Consider the following 15926-nt stretch of genomic DNA (forward strand, 5'->3'; position numbering starts at 1 on the left):
ATACGTCCCTTCAGCTGCTCCCTTGTTTACACTCGGGGCCGCCACAGCAAATCCAAGGTGGAGCTGCATGTTGAATTGGCACAGGTTTACAAAAATGAAAATTGCACCCCAACCCATGACCTTTCAAATGTTTTCATGATGAAGGCTGCCATTTTGGTCAATCATTTATTTCAGTAGCGTGAACTGGTCGTGAGAAAAATTCTGATTCTCCCCCCCACCCCCCCTTTTGTACAGACTGATCTACTTTGGTGGATATGGGTGCAAGACCATCGCAGAAGTCCAAAACACTTCATCGTCCAGTTTCATTGTTGAAGAGATGGCCTGGGTTAGCAAAACAACGCAACAGTTGTGATTGGTGTGATCGCCCGATTTCTCCAGTCAATTCAGTAGAAGCCTATAACTCAGTTTTCATGGGTGTCTTGGCGGTTTCCCCTCACTCAGGTTCTTCTTGAGTGTGCAGTCAGGTTTAGAGAACAGGCTGCTCTAGAGAGCTTTACCATAGAGTACCACACAGTATTTCTTACTGAATGATGAAACTAAATCAGAAATGTTTATGTAGCCACCCCCTAATTGGATGTGAAGGAAGAAAATGACTTCTTACCAGAACGCCAGACAGAAACCTCTCCAGTTTAGTGACGTGCCACTTTTCAATCACTGCCTGCAAAAAAGAAATGAGGCTAACTGCCTGCGCCAGGCCGAAAAGTTAAAATTTTTCTTTTGCTGATATTTATTGTTACGGTGTCAGACTGCTGCTGTCACAATCAGAAGAGCCCAACTCATCAAAACGTACCTATAACTGTATATGGTGTACATTTTACCTGTATTTTGTACACCAGCAGTTGTTTTTATTCATTGACTTGAATACTTTATTAAGCATATTGAATTTACAAAATTGGATCATTTGCATTCATTTCTGAACATATTTTAAATTCTGTAGTTACAAATAAGTGGTGCAAATAATTCTGACCTTGTCCGAATGTCTGGAGGATGACTAAGCGTAGCTCACCCAGCAAGCTTGTCAGCTAACAAGCCAGTTGCTGTAACAATAGTTGCTACTGTTATGGCTTCATACCTTAGTCAGAAGACAAAAAAGAACACAAAATCAACATTATGAACAGCATTAACATTATGTGTAACATTTAAGTCAAATCCTGTAATGACTTTGAGGATAGAGTGAAGTAGTGTAAACAAAGTGACCATGCAGCACCTATATTTGGTCACACAAAGATTGCAAACTATACCGTTTTATCTGCCCATGAAGGTTTTATTTGGCATTCCACAAGTCATGCATTGATATATGATGTTCTTAATTTCTGACATAATTCTCCTGCATTTAGACAATGATTGGGGGCACCTTGTTCACGTGCTGGGGCTGGAACAATGAAGTCACTGTGTTTGACATACACACGTCTATATGGAGCTTGGCTGAGACTAACGTGAGGGAAATATGACTCTTAATATGAAAGCCACATGAATTTTCTGAGTCATACACTATGTGTAAGCAATGTGCGTCTTGTCTTTGATCAGGGTTCTGCTCCAAGCCCCAGAAGTTGCCATGCCAGTGCGCTTCTCGGAAACAAAGGCTACATTTCCGGTGGTTTGGTGAGTTGTTGACGATAACAACTTTTTAACATAATTTTAGTCACGTGGGTCAAATACGTAATGTTGACAGCTGATTTGAAAGTGTCAATAGAGGGCTACTCACAAGTCTACTCTAATCAATGATGTATGCTTATGTTATGATTGATTTATGTGTTACTAGCTGGGGTACCCAGCGCTGCCCGGGTTAACCTGTTTTAGACATAAGCCAAATGCCAATCATTTTAATCAAAACAATTGCCCATCATTTGTTTTATGTAATGCTGATGTCTTATAAATATAATAGTTAATGAGCTAAAGTTTGTCCAGCAGAACTATAAGAGGTGGACTCCCCAAACTGTGAAAAAGTGGAAATACTTGGTTAAAAGACAAACACATTTGAAGTCCTTCATGCACTTTGTTTTGCAATCAAATTTATAACAAAATTACACACAAAAGGTAGGTAACAGTAAATGTAAATATCAATGAATCAAAATTGAGATAGTGGTGTATTTCACTGTTTTTACATTGCAATTTTACAAACATAAAATGAATGTATTCAGACACGAAGGCAAACTGGGTTGTACAGGACAGTCAGGTGCTTAACAGCTGAGAACATAAAGTAGGTGAAGAAAGGGATTAAATAAACAGAGATGGCCAACACATATACAGGGCTGGAAATTTGAATCTGCCTGGTCATACCCACAGCCGGCTATTTTGGGTTTAATTTTCAGTTCAACTTTTTAAAAAATGGTACCAGTTTGTTCCCCTTGTCATGAGGATTCAGAATATATAGAGTTTTTGGGGCTAGATATTATAGTTTGGGAGTTTATCCCGGACAGACAGAAAGACAGACAGAAGTGGCAGCATGAAAAGCACACGGTACAACACTGTATGGTCTTACATAAATGGCTATTTTGGGGGTAATTTTCAGTTCAACTTTTTAAAAAATGGTATCACTTTGTTCCCCATGTCATGAGGATTCAGAATATATATATAGTTTTTAGGGCTGCATATTATATTTTGGGACAGACAGACAGACAGACAGACAGACAGACAGACAGACGTAGCCTTTATGTATATAGATTGTTCCCCACCGGCCAGAAGACGAGAAGCTCGATGTAAAAATGCACTCTGTCTGTGTGTTTGTGCGCTCACTCTTTGTTGTGTTCATGATGTCTTTAAATTGAACAGATTTTCACCATATTTGAACTGGATATCCCAAATGAGTCTGTCTCAGCTGGGTTTGAATTTAGCGCATGTTTGGTTTTCACAAAGACCCTCTAAGGGCCGCCCACTTACTGAATGTAGTATTGATTCCTGTGCCCATGATAGCTTTAATTAAATTTAGTATATTTTCACCAAATTTGAACTGGATATTCCAAATGACTATATCTTAGACACCTTCAAATCTGGAGCTCTGGTTTCCCCAAGAATTTTGAAGGACATCCTATTTTACTGAACAGAGCACTGATTTATTATCCCCCTACCAGTCATACTCGTATATTTCTTTGTTTGTTTAGTTGTTTTCTGTTTGTTTGTTTTGGCAGCATCGACTGGCTCTTTTTCATATCCCTACCCTAACGAATCCATCACAAAAAAATAATCTGTGGTCTACATGAATTGCAAACCTTCCAGCTTTAAATTTTGAGAGCAGAACTACAACCCCTGACAAAAAGTATGGAATCACCGGCCTCGGAGGATGTTCATTCAGTTGTTTAATTTTGTAGAAAAAAAGCAGATCACAGACATGACACAAAACTAAAGTCATTTCAAATGGCAATTTTCTGGCATTAAGAAACACTATAAGAAATCAAGAAAAAAGATTGTGGCAGTCAGTAACTGTTACTTTTTTAGACCAAGCAGAGGAAAAAAATATGGACTCACTCAATTCTGAGGAAAAAATTATGGAATCACCCTGTAAATTTTCATCCCCAAAACTAACACCTGCATCAAATCACATCTGCTCGTTGATATTGACCCTATGTGTCTTTTTGCAAGGAATTTTTTCACAGTTTTTGCTCTATGGCAAGATGCATTATCATCTTGAAAAATGATTTCATCATCCCCAAACATCCTTTCAATTGTCCAAAATATCAACGTAAACTTGTGCATTTATTGATGATGTAATGACAGCCATCTCCCCAGTGCCTTTACCTGACATGCAGCCCCATATCATCAATGACTGTGGAAATTTACATGTTCTCTTCAGGCAGTCATCTTTATAAATCCCATTGGAACGGCACCAAACAAAAGTTCCAGCATCATCACCTTGCCCAATGCAGATTCGAGATTCATCAATATGACTTTCATCCAGTCATCCACAGTCCACGATTGCTTTTCCTTAGCCCATTGTAACCTTGTTTTTTTCTGTTTAGGTGTTAATGATGGCTTTTGTTTAGCTTTTCTGTATGTAAATCCCATTTCCTTTAGGCGGTTTCTTACAGTTCGGTGACAGACGTTGACTCTAGTTTCCTCCCATTCGTTCCTCATTTGTTTTGTTGTGCATTTTTCGATTTTTGAGACATATTGCTTTAAGTTTTCTGTCTTGACGCTTTGATGTCTTCCAAGGTCTACCAGTATGTTTGCCTTTAACAACCTTCCCATGTTGTTTGTATTTGGTCCAGAGTTTAGACACAGCTGACTGAACAACCAACATCTTTTGCAACATTGCGTGATGATTTACCCTCTTTTAAGAGTTTGATAATCCTCTCCTTTGTTTCAATTGACATCTCTCGTGTTGGAGCCATGATTCATGTCAGTCCACTTGGTGCAACAGCTCTCCAAGGTGTGATCACTCCTTTTTAGATGCAGACTAATGAGCAGATCTGATTTGATGCAGGTGTTAGTTTTGGGGATGAAAATTTACAGGGTGATTCCATAATTTTTTCCAGGGGTTGTACCAACATTCTGTTTGTCCAATGTGGTAACATTATCTGGCAAGTAACACAGCTGGTTGTTTTTATTTTTTATTTCCAAATGCAGTGTCAGAATATAAAAGACACAGTTCAGTAAATACATCCTAATTTACCAACTAAAGTGATCAAGCCAATTGTAGACCACGTTACAGATTACAGGCGGCGGATGCTCAGTGTATCAATTTGCCTTATTGTTCAATGCAGGTTTTGATCTCAGAGAAATTATTGGATTCAACCACTTTTTGTTTTTGTCAAATCAGTTTTATGAAGTATTCCTGGGACAAAATACCATGTCATGACTTGGCCCTGAATTCCAACAATTTCTATTGGAACCACTGCAGATGAAATACATCAATATCATTCATCTCCAACCGCTTATCCAGCATCGGATCACGGGAGAGCAATGCATATCTCTATGTAATAAACATGTTTGTTTGAGGAGGAACAAACTTTTGTCCACCTTTGTTTTTAGTTTTGACTAAAGTTGTCTAACAGGTTTCACGTTCCAAAAAATATCATTTCCTGGTGGTGAAAATGCATTTGGAGAACTCAAAAAAGGGTTAGGGTTACCAAGTCTGATATGCATGACGATGACAAGTATTATGCATGGCGGGGGGTGGGGGTGGGGGACTGGTATTGACTCACCATGGTGGCTACCTTCAAACTGTAGACTGTAGAATGACTGTATGTGTACAAATCAGTGTCTTTGGACCATTTCAAGATATCACATCATGTTGCTGTGTCAAAGCATTACCAAGTATACATAGAAGGTACATCTTGATGTTGGTAGACTTGAGCTGGTAATATCTGCTTAAATGCTTGCCAGTAAAACCAGCTTGAAGCCTAAACTGCACCCTTACCTTCTCTCTAAAGGTTCATTTTTACTTCCAACTGTCTGGCTTCATGACAGAACATCCATGTCCAGCATTCCGTAGTGTACCCATTCTTTCATAATGGCTGCACACAAAATTTGCACTACCACAAGGTGACTGTTGCTGGAGCTGTGGCGCAAAGCTGATCTTGTGAGAATTCCAACATCCACCATTTTTGCTGGTTCCAGCACTTTTCTCTGTGCTTCTTGGTGCATGTTGTCAAAAACTAGCCTTCTGCGTTGTGATGCAGTAAAACATATTTTCACGATGAGTTTTATATGGTATGATATGAAAAGTGCAACATTTCACACATATTTCTACAAACGTCGACACACGTGCAGCGCATGTTTTGCATTTAACATTCAGAAATGCATATTTGCATTTTGATTATGGTTACAATAACAATAATAATAAATATAAGATGATTTGGATGATCCGCCATCTTATTGTCGGTGACGTCGTCATCATCTCCCAGTGGAGGAATATGTTTGATACTGAGTTTGGTTGAAAAATATGTATGAATGTGTAGAAACCTTTGTGCATTACGTTTCATATGTTTTATGAAAAATTTTTCATGAGAAAAGACTGTGCTATGTGATGCCTTGGGATGAGAATGGGGTGCTGTCCTATGTTTGGAAAATGGGATAAGTTGCAAATGAATGAAATGCCTTTATTGTCATTGTACATGCATGTATGAATATACTCCAAAATGTGTCCTCTGCAAATAAATAACCCATCCTAATTACAATTAGACACAACCTCTAGGAGCAGTGGGCAGCCACAGTCCAGTGCCTGGGGACCAAATCCAGATGCTAATGTGCCACCACTAAACTTTACCACTGTGCCAAATTAAACTTTTAATCATGCAGAAAAGAGGACTGTCTCTGTCAAAAAAAATGTGCATTTATAAATAAATATGACTGTTGTCTTTGGTTTTCAGGGCAGAGCAGAGTTGGACATATTCTCCTTAGATCTTGAAACCTGGACTTGGACTGCATTGTAATTCCCACACACAAGCCAACATGCACTTTTGACGTCTTCATCTTTTCTTCTCAATGTTTTTTTTTACCACTGTTGCACTTTCCTCTGTCCTCAGCGACACCCCCCTGTCTTTCACACCTCCAGGGCGCTCTATGCATACCATGACACCCGTATCAGATCACACACTCTTCATATACGGAGGTCTCGGGAGAGATGGAAACACTCTGAGTAAGTCTCAGGTCCCGAGTAACTACCAGTGAGTGTATCTTTAATTCAGCTCCAAAAACAAAAGCTATCACTCTTGCTGTCCAGGGACATCTGCTTAATTCTCCCCCATGGAATAAAAGTGAATATTCAAATCTCATTTATCTTTACAATCATCCCTTTAGATGATGCCTGGAGGTTCCACACAGTCAAGAAAGAGTGGACAAAGATGACACAAACACATAACAACAAGCCCAGGTAGAAACGTTTGTGTTTTGACACTGACTGCCGAAGTACATATTTAGTCCCAACCAGTCCCAGCAGAAGACTGCCCCTCCCTGAGCCTGGTTCTGCTGGAGGTTTCTTCCTGTTAAAAGGGAGTTTTTCCTTCCCACTGTCGCCAAGTGCTTGCTCATAGGGGGTCGTTTTGACCGTTGGGGTTTTTCTGTAATTATTGTATGGCTTTTGCCTTACAATATAAAGTGCCTTGGGGCAACTGTTTGTTGTGATTTGGCGCTATATAAATAAAATTGATTTGATTTGATTTAATTTAGTCATAACTGATCAGATAGCGGCAGATTAATGTGTGTGCTATTCAAGAAGTCACAGGGCATGAGGCGGAGTACACCCTGGACAGAACGGCAGTCTGTCGCAAGGCCATATATAGAAAATATGGCCTTGCGTTTTTTCATAAAAAATATGAAAAAGATCAGGAAACACAAAGCATTTCAAAGGGGATCATATTATTTAAAATTTCTTTTAATCGACTTTTTATAATTACATATAGCAGGGTTTTAATGTTAAACATCCTCAAAGTCCTACAATTCTATGACTCTGTATGTACCATAGAACTTACTAGGTTTGGGATGACTGCTGAAAATCATTAGTTGACTTGTTAGGTACCTTTAGTCATCGATGATTAATCTTGACAAAAATATAATATGGTCAAATCTATGTGGTGAAAGTCTATATTGAATTTAATTTACTATATAAACACAACTGTAGAATTGCAAGTTCAAAACATAGCATTAACACAATGAACTACATGGAAAAATGTGGTACTGCTAGATGTAAAGCCCTTCAGTGAAGTCATCTTTGTTCCTCAGGAAGTACAGTGAAAATGTCTACATTAAATTATGAGTGAATTGAACATTAAAGTTATAAAAATGTATTACTTATATGATTATTTGAAATATATATATATATATATATATATATATATATATATATATATATATATATATATATATACGAGGGCTGTCAATAAAGTAACGGTCCTTTTTATTTTTTCAAAAACTATATGGATTTCATTCATATGTTTTTACGTCAGACATGCTTGAACCCTCGTGCGCATGCGTGAGTTTTTCCACGTCTGTCGGTGACGTCATTCGCCTGTGAGCACTCCTTGTGGGAGGAGTCGTCCAGCCCCTCGTCGGAATTCCTTTGTCTGAGAAGTTGCTGAGAGACTGGCGCTTTGTTTGATCAAAATGTTTTCTAAACCTGTGAGACACATCGAAGTGGACACGGTTCGAAAAATTAAGCTGGTTTTCAGTGAAAATTTTAACGGCTGATGAGAGATTTTGAGGTGATTCTGTCGCTTTAAGGACTTCCCACGGTGCGAGACGTCGCGCAGCGCTCTCAGCCGCTGTCGTCAGCCTGTTCAAGCTGAAAACCTCCACATTTCAGGTTCTATTGATCCAGGACGTCGTGAGAGAACAGAGAAGTTTCAGAAGAAGTCGGTTTCAGCATTTTATCCGGATATTCCACTGTTAAAGGAGATTTTTTTAATGAAAGACGTGCGGACGGGTCCGCGCGTCGGGACGCAGCCGCCGCGACGCTCCGCCACAGGAAAAACACCTCCGTTGAAAGCCTTAAGGACAAGTTGGAACATGTCCTGCCTGTTAAACAATTTCTCATATACTCACTCCACTGAAAGCCATCAAAAGCCGCCTGGATTTTACAAATGGTTATCAACACGGAGGTGTTTTTCCTGTGCCGCCGCACCGCGTCGGCTGCGTCCCGACGCGCGGACCCATCCGCACGTCTTTCATTAAAAAAATCTCCTTTAACAGTGGAATATCCGGATAAAATGCTGAAACCGACTTCTTCTGAAACTTCTCTGTTCTCTCACGACGTCCTGGATCAATAGAGCCTGAAATGTGGAGGTTTTCAGCTTGAACAGGCTGACGACGGCGGCTGAGAGCGCTGAGCGACGTCTCGCACCGTGGGAAGTCCTTAAAGCGACAGTATCACCTCAAAATCTCTCATCAGCCGTTAAAATTTTCACTGAAAACCAGCTTAATTTTTCGAACCGTGTCCACTTCGATGTGTCTCACAGGTTTAGAAAAAATTTTGATCAAACAACGCGCCAGTCTCTCAGCAACTTCTCAGACAAAGGAATTCCGACGAGGGGCTGGACGACTCCTCCCACAAGGAGTGCTCACAGGCGAATGACGTCACCGACAGGTGTAGAAAAACTCACGCATGCGCACGAGGGTTCAAGCATGTCTGATGTAAAAACATATGAATGAAATCCATATAGTTTTTGAAAAAAATAAAAAGGACCGTTACTTTATTGACAGCCCTCGTATGTATATATATGTATATATATGTATATATATGTATATATGTATATATATATGTATATATATGTATGTATGTTTAATGATTTACATTTAAATTGTAGGAAAATCATGCTGTCACAATTACCCAACTAGTTGACTAGAAGAAAATTAGTTGCCTTGTTGGGTTAGTCGTAGGCTACTATTATGAATAGACATCCCAACCCTGAAACTTACTTTGCCATAAATGAAATTCAGGAGAGAAATAGGTTGTTTTAGACTTCTGTGATATACATTACAAAAGTCCAAAAGTGTTTCATAAAAGGACCCTTTAAATTCTTGAATCTCTTTATTTGCCTTTGTTATTTAAGCAAGTATAAATTCCTGATTGTGTGGATAAGTAGTCAGTGTTACGGTTTCAGCCGTATCTCTGTCCGTGTCATATTAGAGAAGTGATTGTAGTTCACAAATCATCACCCAAATGTTCCCTCTCCTCAGGGTTTGCCACACAGCATGTGTCGGAAGAGATAATGATGTTATTATGTTTGGGGGAAGCAGCAACTTCTGTGTACTTGTGGACACGGTATGTAATGAGAACACGTGATATGTCTGAATATTTTCATAGTTTTTCCCAGCAGAATGTCTACTATGGTTATGTTAAATTAAGATGTCAGAATTGGTTTAAAGACACAAAGTATGCACTTATATTAATACAAAAAACAAATGCACCTGAATGTAACACCTGTATAATTTGACTCTGTAAACCATGGGACTTTAGAATACTTCAATATTGAGGGTGTACATGTACAAAAGAAATCTGAACATTTTCTACTGTCGCCAATGAAGTTACGATATATTTTCACCAATGTCTGATAAGTTGTATTACTGCACAAAAAAGCTGGTTTAAATTAAACATGGTGCAAAGTTGTTGCTTGTGGAAATTAAATTTGGAATAGGTGTTGCTTTAAAGGCAGTGAACTTTTTGACATGGCCTAGACATAGTATCAGTGCCCTTCTCTTCTTTACACGAACGTAGTCAATTACAAAGGGTTGATCAAAAATACTCTGAGTATGAATTATACCATGACATTTGGAGTTCTTACTATTTGGGGATGGGGGTAATGTAAAGGCACACATTAGCGTTAGCTAGCTAATGTTAGTTAAACTATAACTTCAGTCTAAATTCAAACGCTAGCTAACATTACCACTGGACAATAAACTTAAATGATGATGTTGGGAGTGAGGCAGGTAGACTAGACATTTAACAAGACAAAAAAACGGTCATACATTTTAGGGGTGTCTGAAATTGTATGACAAGATTAGATTAGAATAGATAGAATTTTATTCATCCCTTGGGAAGACGCCCTCAGGGAAATTGAGGTTCCAGCAGCATTGTATAGCAGCACACAGGGTATCAAATGTAGAAGTAAAAAATAATTTGCAAAATGTAAATACATATATAAATACTGCTTGCTATTGGCTTACTGGCTGCTAATGTTCCTGTCCTTCCCGTCCTCTGTCTTCCTGTTACTCCTCCTTCCAGGCAAGAATGTGTGAAATATATTTTAATATTTATTATTACACGTATGAGAGACATATAAGTGTTTTGGACCTGCTATGCTGTCATTAATGTGCATCCTCATTTCTGTGTTGTTTGTTCTGACATCAGATAGCTGTCCTGAGATCACCGGGGCAACATCTCTGCAGAGACGTGGTTGTTTTTCAGACACAGCCGTATTCCCTATTCAGGTCAGTCTCTGCTGTCTTTCTGTGTGATCTAATTTCATATTTTGTGCATAGTTTGGCGCGCCTGTAACAGTATGACTTTTGTAGTCATATGCGTGTCTGTACATTATATGCAGTTACTGAAGGCAGGAGCATGTATGAGCGTGTTTTTAAGTTGTTTTCATCTATCTTGCATTCCCAAGTCCACAGAGACCCTTCACACACTTCTGACAGTCTGAGCTGAACAACCCAGAGACACGCTGACTTTACTAGACTACATCACTATTATATTTAGGTGATAACGTATGTAAAATAAAGTACATGTTTCCACCTGTGAATGAACTGTTTACTCCAGTCAAGTTGTTCTTACTTCATTGGACTTCTCTTTTTAAGATTGTTGTATTGTTTGGCCCTTTTATGGTTCTGTCAGGTAAAGTTCCAGATAATAACTTCAAATGTTTGTTCTACTTCAGTAAATGTAGTTTTTTTTAACAACCAGCATGACAACTTATAATAATAAAGAAATCAGAAAAGTTTTGGACATTACATATTGATAGTATAGTAGACAATCTGAGTGTAGTTTTTATGCACCACTGAAGGACCATATTTTAAAGTCTGAGCACAAAATAATGTCTCACACACACTTATTTTATGATAATCATGCTAATTTCCAAGTCATCTGCATGCTAGCTAGTGTGTCTGATAGTAATATAATTAACAACATCCCGTATTGTCATACAACTCAGTCCAAATTAACTCAGTCTTTTTTAGAATAGTTTATACTTTGGAAGATAATGAGATGATACGTCATGGCTACCCAATAAGATAGGTCGCCATGATAGCTAGCTAGCTAGCTACTGCGTACCACCACCACTAACCAATGCCAGAATATGATCCTTGTCATTTGATTGGTGGTTTGTATGTCACGTGACATGGATTATTCATATCATTTGCCATTGTGTTCCACTTACTGTGCAATCGTGCTGTTTAGCCCTATATGATAAAGCACTATTCACATTATTCAGCCCCGCCCACTTTTACAACAGAGGCATTTCCGTTTTGTCTTTGTACTTCCGGGGAGCGGGGTTTTCAGTATAGAACAATGGAAGATATTACATGGGTAGAAACAAAAACCTTTTTGAAAAGCTTAAAGGGATGGACACGGGTCATGACAGAGGGGGACGATGACATGAAAAAGTGACCTTCGATTATTTTAACTACTTTGTGTTGTCACTCGGTGTGGACGGTTTGGCTATGAGGAACTATGAGCTTCACATGGCACAGTGCTGCTGAAGCTCATATAAAAGCACAATCAAGTTAAAATACTACCCGACAAGTAGTACCACCGTAATGCCAAGATTAATATACGTATGGTGTTATTTCATGCAGTGCTTGGTTGTATTAAATAGCAGAAAATGCGTTAGATAGCAAGTTAGATAGCAGCTAATGCTACAAACACACTTACACAGCTTACCCGTTTATCTCACTAGCATCCACTGTGGCTTCTTCAACGGAGCGTTATAGTCCAACCATTTCTCTGGGTAAAGATCCAGTGGTGTGGGTTTTTTCTCCATAAAAAAAAAAGAACAGACATCGGGACATCTGGGTGGATTTTTCAAATTCAGCGCCTTTAGCCAGCACCGGAGATCCTCGTCTTTCAGTGGAGGAGGGAACAAGTTAAATGCTCCTCCACAGCACTCAGATCTCTACTTTCCACATTCAAAACATCATTCTGAAAGCGATAGTTTCCTCTTCTTCCAGTTGTTGTGACACTCGCGAATTGAACAATTAATGCTGCTCATGTTTGGACACTTTTAGCGTACTGTGTTCTCGCGTAGCTAATCATTGATGCAGTGGCAAACCTGAAGTTGCTTGACAGAATGGAGCCACCCCCCCCCCGACTTCCTGAATCAGGTGAATATGATTTGTGCTATTGCACGCTGGGACCATGGCGCGGGCTCACACTAGCAGTGACGGCGCTGAGCTTAAAAACAAACATGGCGGGAGCTGCTCATTCTTCTAACACACACACATACACACACACAAAAGAAATCTAGTACGCCGTAAGCCATTTGGAGGCATTTGCAGTATTCGTTGGGACGTCTCTAGGTGAAGTGGAACCGCTGTCAGATGAAGAGGTCGATACATTTCTGTTGCGATTTTTCGCTGGAATGAGAAAGCAGACGGCAGTCTGTACATGATGCACACATCACCTATGAACTACAGCATCAAGATTGTTTTTGAACTATCTGACTGTTTTTGCTAGTTCATTGGGAACAATTTTGGATTTTGGATTGGACTTCTATTCTCCTGACTACCAGAACACACCCACACACACACACACACACATATATATATATATATATATATATATATATATATATATATATATATATATATATATATATATATATATGTCCTGGTAGTCAGGAGGCTATTTAAAGTTTGTGTTGGACTGTTTGGAACCTGTTGACATCAAAGGACCAGTGACATGCTCCAAAATGTAAGTCCCTTTCTCTTGTTTATAAATAAATAAAATATCAAGTGACAAGGATCTATTTTAGTCATTATATAAACTAAATAATGAATGTTTTGTTCATTTGTTCAATGGAAAGAATATTTCATGCGGTGAATGATGGAATGTTGAATGGAACATTCCGTCTTTCACCTCATGAAATATTCTTACCATTGGACTGATTAAAAATTAATTATTTCTATATTATTCTTACAACTGGCTCTTCTGTTTTTACACTTAATTTTTTGACAGTGTGGCATTTTTAAAAAAAAAAATGTGGTGACCGAAATATAGTATCATCTTCCATTTTCAGCAGTGCCAATTTTTTCCTACATGATCATCAGCTTTTCTTTTCTTGCTTGTTAACCTTTGTTTCTTAGATATACTGATACCGTGGTTACACACAGCAGGAATCACGCAGAGTGGGATCGGACTTATGAAATGGCGAACATCCGAAAGGTGTCAGATTTCAGTTCCAAAACGTTCTGACAGCCATCTGCGGAAGTCAACTCGACACACTTGGTCAAAATCTGCCGGTAGCCCCGAGTGTGAAGCACATGTACATAATTCTCCGGGTGTGGTCAAGATGGGACACTTCTCTGACCGCGGGCCATGAGCAGTCTGAGGACCATCTAACTGCAATTTACATATTCTGATGGCGGCAAAACGCGATACAAAACGATTTGAGCGCATATGACGGAACCTCGAGATAGATCTGGGACAGTATGCCTGCCGGTATGTCTGGTATTGTCCTGCATGTGCACATAGTAATATACTGGTGTGCAGGTGTGCCGCCCACACACACGCGCAGACGTGCACGTGCCCTGCAGACTGTTGGAGATCGGTCGGCCGTTTATGGCCGTGTGACAGCAATCTGTGTCATCCACCTGCTGTCTAAACACGCTTTGGATGCCATCGTGCAGGTGTGAATGAGGCAGTCCGGATACCTTTAGACCACGCCCCTTTTCCTCCTGACCGTGTCGGATAATGGCAATATTTGCCATGTCGGAATGGCTCCTCCATATTCTTGCTGTGTGATGGGGGCTTTAAGGAATGCAATTCTCAACTAGAGCACCGCAACTCGTAGAGTGCAAACGTCCGCCACTAGTTTCCAATTCCACAAATTTTTACCTTGGAAAAATGTTTCAAGGTCAAAGTCCTGTTAGAATTGCCTTTTCAAAAGGTAAAATATAATACAAAATACACATCATAAGGGCTTTTCAATGTTTAAATCAAATATCCGCTAAATCCACAATATGGATCAGATGCCAATCTCACTTTGTTTATTCACTGAGAGTGCCAGTTTGCGCCTCATTGTCACAAATAAGAGTGATTGAGGCAGTTTTGATTGAAATATAATGCAAAATGTAAACCAAATGGGCCTTTCAATATTAAATTCAAATGTCCACAAAATCCACAATCTGGATCAGATCCAGATCAAACTTTGTCAGGTGATAGTGAGTGCCAGTCTGCACCTCACTTTCAGATATGAGAGTGATTGGGGGCATGTGGTTTTGTTAAATTTAACTTTAATTAAATTTAAATGACCACAAAATCTGTAATCTGTAAAAATTTCATATTGATATATGAAAAATTGTGGTCTCCAGGCTGTTCACAAATAAACAAACAAACAGGGGCCATAACAAAGCTTCTGCCCAACTTCGTTGGCGGAATTAAAAATGCAGATTATACAATAAATAAATAATTCCTGGTTCCCCCTCTTGAATCATGTAGGTACCAAATGATGTGCATGCTAACAGCCAGCTAGCATCAAGCCAACATACGGTCGTGTCAGAGCAGGTGGACAGAAGGAAGTTGAACCATTTGAACATACTTTTATTTTTCTCTTTTAGACTGTGTGAGGACTTCATAGGAAGAAACGCCAACCTGTTTGGAAATAAGTTGAGCTACCTGCCATCAAGACTGCAGAGCAAACTGGAAAAAAGAATTGTCTTTTTCTCTGCCACCAAACCTGTGTCCACAGTTTAAAGGTTGATTTTCGAGCAGTACAGTTCTGAGCCAGTCATTCTTTACCTCACTGTCTTCACTTTTAATTAAGCAAAATGTGAAATGACTTGAAAAAACCTTGATACCAAGGTCTCATTCTAACTTATACATTCACATATTCTGTAAATAAAGTTTTTCCTTCTGTCTTATTTTCAACAGCTACTTCAGCCCATTTTGGCATAAAGCAATTTGTACAGTGTTTGTCTCTGAATAAAGGTACTGATATTTTGACCAGTAGTTACATGTTGCAAAATTTATTGCTTTACTTATGTCAAAATCAGTCTCTAGGAAATCATCCAGATCGAAAGATTCTTCTCATTCTGTTGGTCATAAATTTGTGTTTCAATAGCTGTCATCCTAACGTGATGTTAGGAAGAAGAAAAGTGATTACTGAATGGAGGGGAGGGTGTAGGTTTTGAAATCTTGAGCGCTCAGACATCTGGTCCGTCCCCACCTCCCAGAAGTAGCAGTCTCTTTTGTAGCCAACTGGCTGATCCCATGTACTTTTTCAGTTGCTAGAGTCCTCAACACTAGGCACTGGAGTCCGGGATCATGTCCAGAGAAA

At 39.2% G+C, this 15926-nt stretch overlaps 1 protein-coding gene across 1 annotated transcript in view; it reads left to right on the forward strand.

Annotated features, from left to right (window-relative positions):
• Positions 1–15598, forward strand: part of LOC117531610 (kelch domain-containing protein 1-like) — a 29325-nt gene extending 13727 nt beyond the window's left edge. The window contains exons 5-13 of the mRNA XM_034194750.1: positions 235–325; positions 1338–1436; positions 1528–1602; positions 6309–6367; positions 6465–6577; positions 6739–6811; positions 9613–9697; positions 10784–10863; positions 15208–15598. Of these exons, the coding sequence (XP_034050641.1) occupies positions 235–325; positions 1338–1436; positions 1528–1602; positions 6309–6367; positions 6465–6577; positions 6739–6811; positions 9613–9697; positions 10784–10863; positions 15208–15343 (811 nt within the window). The 3' untranslated portion in view covers positions 15344–15598. The remainder of the gene's footprint in view (positions 1–234; positions 326–1337; positions 1437–1527; positions 1603–6308; positions 6368–6464; positions 6578–6738; positions 6812–9612; positions 9698–10783; positions 10864–15207) is intronic.
• The last annotated feature ends 328 nt before the right edge of the window (positions 15599–15926 follow it).

This window comes from Thalassophryne amazonica, chromosome 18 (genome assembly GCF_902500255.1).
Source record: "Thalassophryne amazonica chromosome 18, fThaAma1.1, whole genome shotgun sequence".
NCBI lineage: Eukaryota > Metazoa > Chordata > Actinopteri > Batrachoidiformes > Batrachoididae > Thalassophryne > Thalassophryne amazonica.